General features: G+C 31.8%; 1 protein-coding gene across 2 annotated transcripts in view; it reads right to left on the bottom strand.

Annotated features, from left to right (window-relative positions):
* Window positions 1-2,068, bottom strand: part of LOC106474401 — a 34,771-nt gene extending 32,703 nt beyond the window's left edge. Inside the window, exons 1-2 of one of the 2 annotated variants that reach the window (XM_022402707.1) lie at window positions 1,868-2,068; window positions 485-636 (exon numbers count right to left, since the gene is read on the bottom strand). In XM_022402707.1, the coding sequence (XP_022258415.1) occupies window positions 485-636; window positions 1,868-1,980 (265 nt within the window). In that variant the 5' untranslated portion in view covers window positions 1,981-2,068. Of the gene's footprint in view, window positions 1-484; window positions 654-1,867 lie in introns of both variants that reach the window. The other variant, XM_022402708.1, reaches the window with a different exon arrangement.
* Between the last annotated feature and the right edge of the window lie 410 nt (window positions 2,069-2,478).

Genomic DNA, 2,478 nt, shown 5'->3' with positions numbered 1-2,478 from the left:
AGAGCTCAATGCTGGCAACTTCAACACAGGGAAGATGCCATGGCAGGAAAGGCTGCTACCCAGAAAGGTTGTTGGAACTGTGGAGAGCGTTGGGTCTCCCATTGGGTATAGAACCCCTTTTATTATTGATTCACTCTTGTGTTTTGTTTGTTTATTGCCATACAGTTGTACTTTCTCCAATCAGAGAAATTCAGTGAAATAAAAAACATATAAATTAGCTAAGTTGTTTGTTTGTAATTGAGCGCAACACTGCACAATGGGATATCTGTGTTGGGTCTCCCATTGGGTATCAAAACCCAGTTTTTTAGCATTATAAGCCTTTAGACTCACTTTTGTGCTACAGAGGGGCTTACACTATAGTTAGTTAATACAGGGCTGTACTCGCTGATGGTGTGTTACCAGCAGGCTTTACAAGACCATCAAAAAGGTGTGAGGAAATTGGTAAAACAAAATAGGGGTTTGTTATAAACACTGCATGCCTTACCTGGAAGGGTGAAGGGAGCTGCCTTATAAACAGGAAAATAGAGACTACCAAAGTCAAACTTTACACGAGGATTATCAACAGCCCAAGCAAATCTTACTGGCTTTGGAGGTTTGATACAGCTTGCCAATGTAACCTCTCCATATAATTGTAACCTAAAAAAGTTTAGAACCTATGATAGTCGTGATTATGTAATTATAAACAACTACTTTCCAATCTTTAAAATATACATCTATTAAAAATCGTACAAATATAGATATATATATATATATATAACTTTAAATCGCTAATAATATAAAAGCTAGTTATTTGCAAAGATTTCCATATTAATAGGCCATTAGGCTTATTAAAATATTCTCAATGATGACAGTTTTTAATAACTGTTCTTCTACTCAATTAAATAATAAACATCTAAATGTAAAGAAACAACTAGCCTCATTTTAACTTCATAGTTGTATAGGTATTAATATATAGTATTCAACACCTCTTACCATTTAATATTGCAAACAGTCAGTTGTGTGTTATTAATGTCAAATTAATTTATTTTTTGTTAAATAAAAATAAGTATTTTCTATAATTTGGCTTTGTTATATTAATTCCATATGGTGTTTAAACATTTATGCCTTGAATTAAACATTTTAATGTGTAGAATGTAGAATTATAAATCTTATGGTTAAACAGAGTAACTCTCATATTATTAAATACTTTATAATACATTCTTTTCAGGCACATTGTGTTACTATATTATGAGTAAGAAACACAAACAATATTTTTTTGGCACGATTAAAAATAAAACCTTAGAAATTTTAGCCTACTAGCTTTCATAATACAGCTACCATCACTAGTCCTAGGGCAGTCACTAGCTCCAATTGGTAGCTGTGTTGCCAAAACTAGTCAACTGAAATTTCTAATTTAGATTCTATCTTTCATAGTGCCAAAAAAAATTGTATTTTTGTTTATTACTATTAAGTTATTAAATTTTCTAGTTTTTATGGTTTTTCGGCAAAGGTTTACAGAGTTTCAATTATTCTTTAAAATGTTTACTGAAATTTAACATTGTAGGAATTATTATTATTCCTGCTGCACAGCAAACAATTTTTAATAAATACTGACAGCTTATCAATAAATTGTTTTAATATAATTAGAATATTTCTTAGGTTAAATTTGTTTGAACACTAGTTCAAAATACCTGTAACATGGCAAGTTTCATCTCCACTGATCAAATGAAATAATAAATAAAAAGATACACCAGTTACGTTTATAACAATTATTTTTTTTTAAATGATCATTATAATTTTTAAAACAAGAGTTCATATAGTGGATATAAAAATATTCAACAGATGCTAATGCACGTGAACAAACTTGCTGATTTCTGAACCAACTTACTCCTCGTTTACACTAACACTGTTGTCAGAGAACAATAAACTGGTGTACAAGGAAACAACTGGAGCATCATATGGAACTCTTGTCACTCGATGTTCTGCTCTCAAAGAATTCATTGTTGGTGAAGTCACAGTCACAATAAACGTGTAATCAGTGCCTAATATCAGCTTATCAGCCAATACCACAAGGTATGGTGTTTTTTGACCTGTGTAAATACAATTAAATTTTATAATATGACTTGTAATAAATAAACTAGTTGAAAAACACACATGAATGTGAGTTATCATTAAACATAAAAATTAAACTTAAAAATTTGAAACCACATAATAAAATAATGATACAACAGCGGAAGTCACGTGACGCTGCTGGCGCATGCATGACTGAATTTCTCGATTTATCGGGAACTGTGTGTATTTTGGAGAAGCCTCTTTGTTAGTATATAGGCCTGGTGAGAAAAGCCAGTGGAGTTAAGCGAACAGTAGTTACAGTGAGGTTCGGGTAATTTACGATTCTGTTACAAGCTAGTGTGTGTTTTGCACTCACTAAGAAGAACGAGAAAAGAAACAAGAAGAGAGACAACAGCAGTGGCAGCTCAAACAGCACAATAAAAAAGA

The sequence above is a fragment of the Limulus polyphemus genome, unplaced genomic scaffold, assembly GCF_000517525.1.
Source record: "Limulus polyphemus unplaced genomic scaffold, Limulus_polyphemus-2.1.2 Scaffold7175, whole genome shotgun sequence".
NCBI classification, from domain to species: domain Eukaryota; kingdom Metazoa; phylum Arthropoda; class Merostomata; order Xiphosura; family Limulidae; genus Limulus; species Limulus polyphemus.
This window is presented reverse-complemented; position numbering and strand designations above follow the sequence as displayed.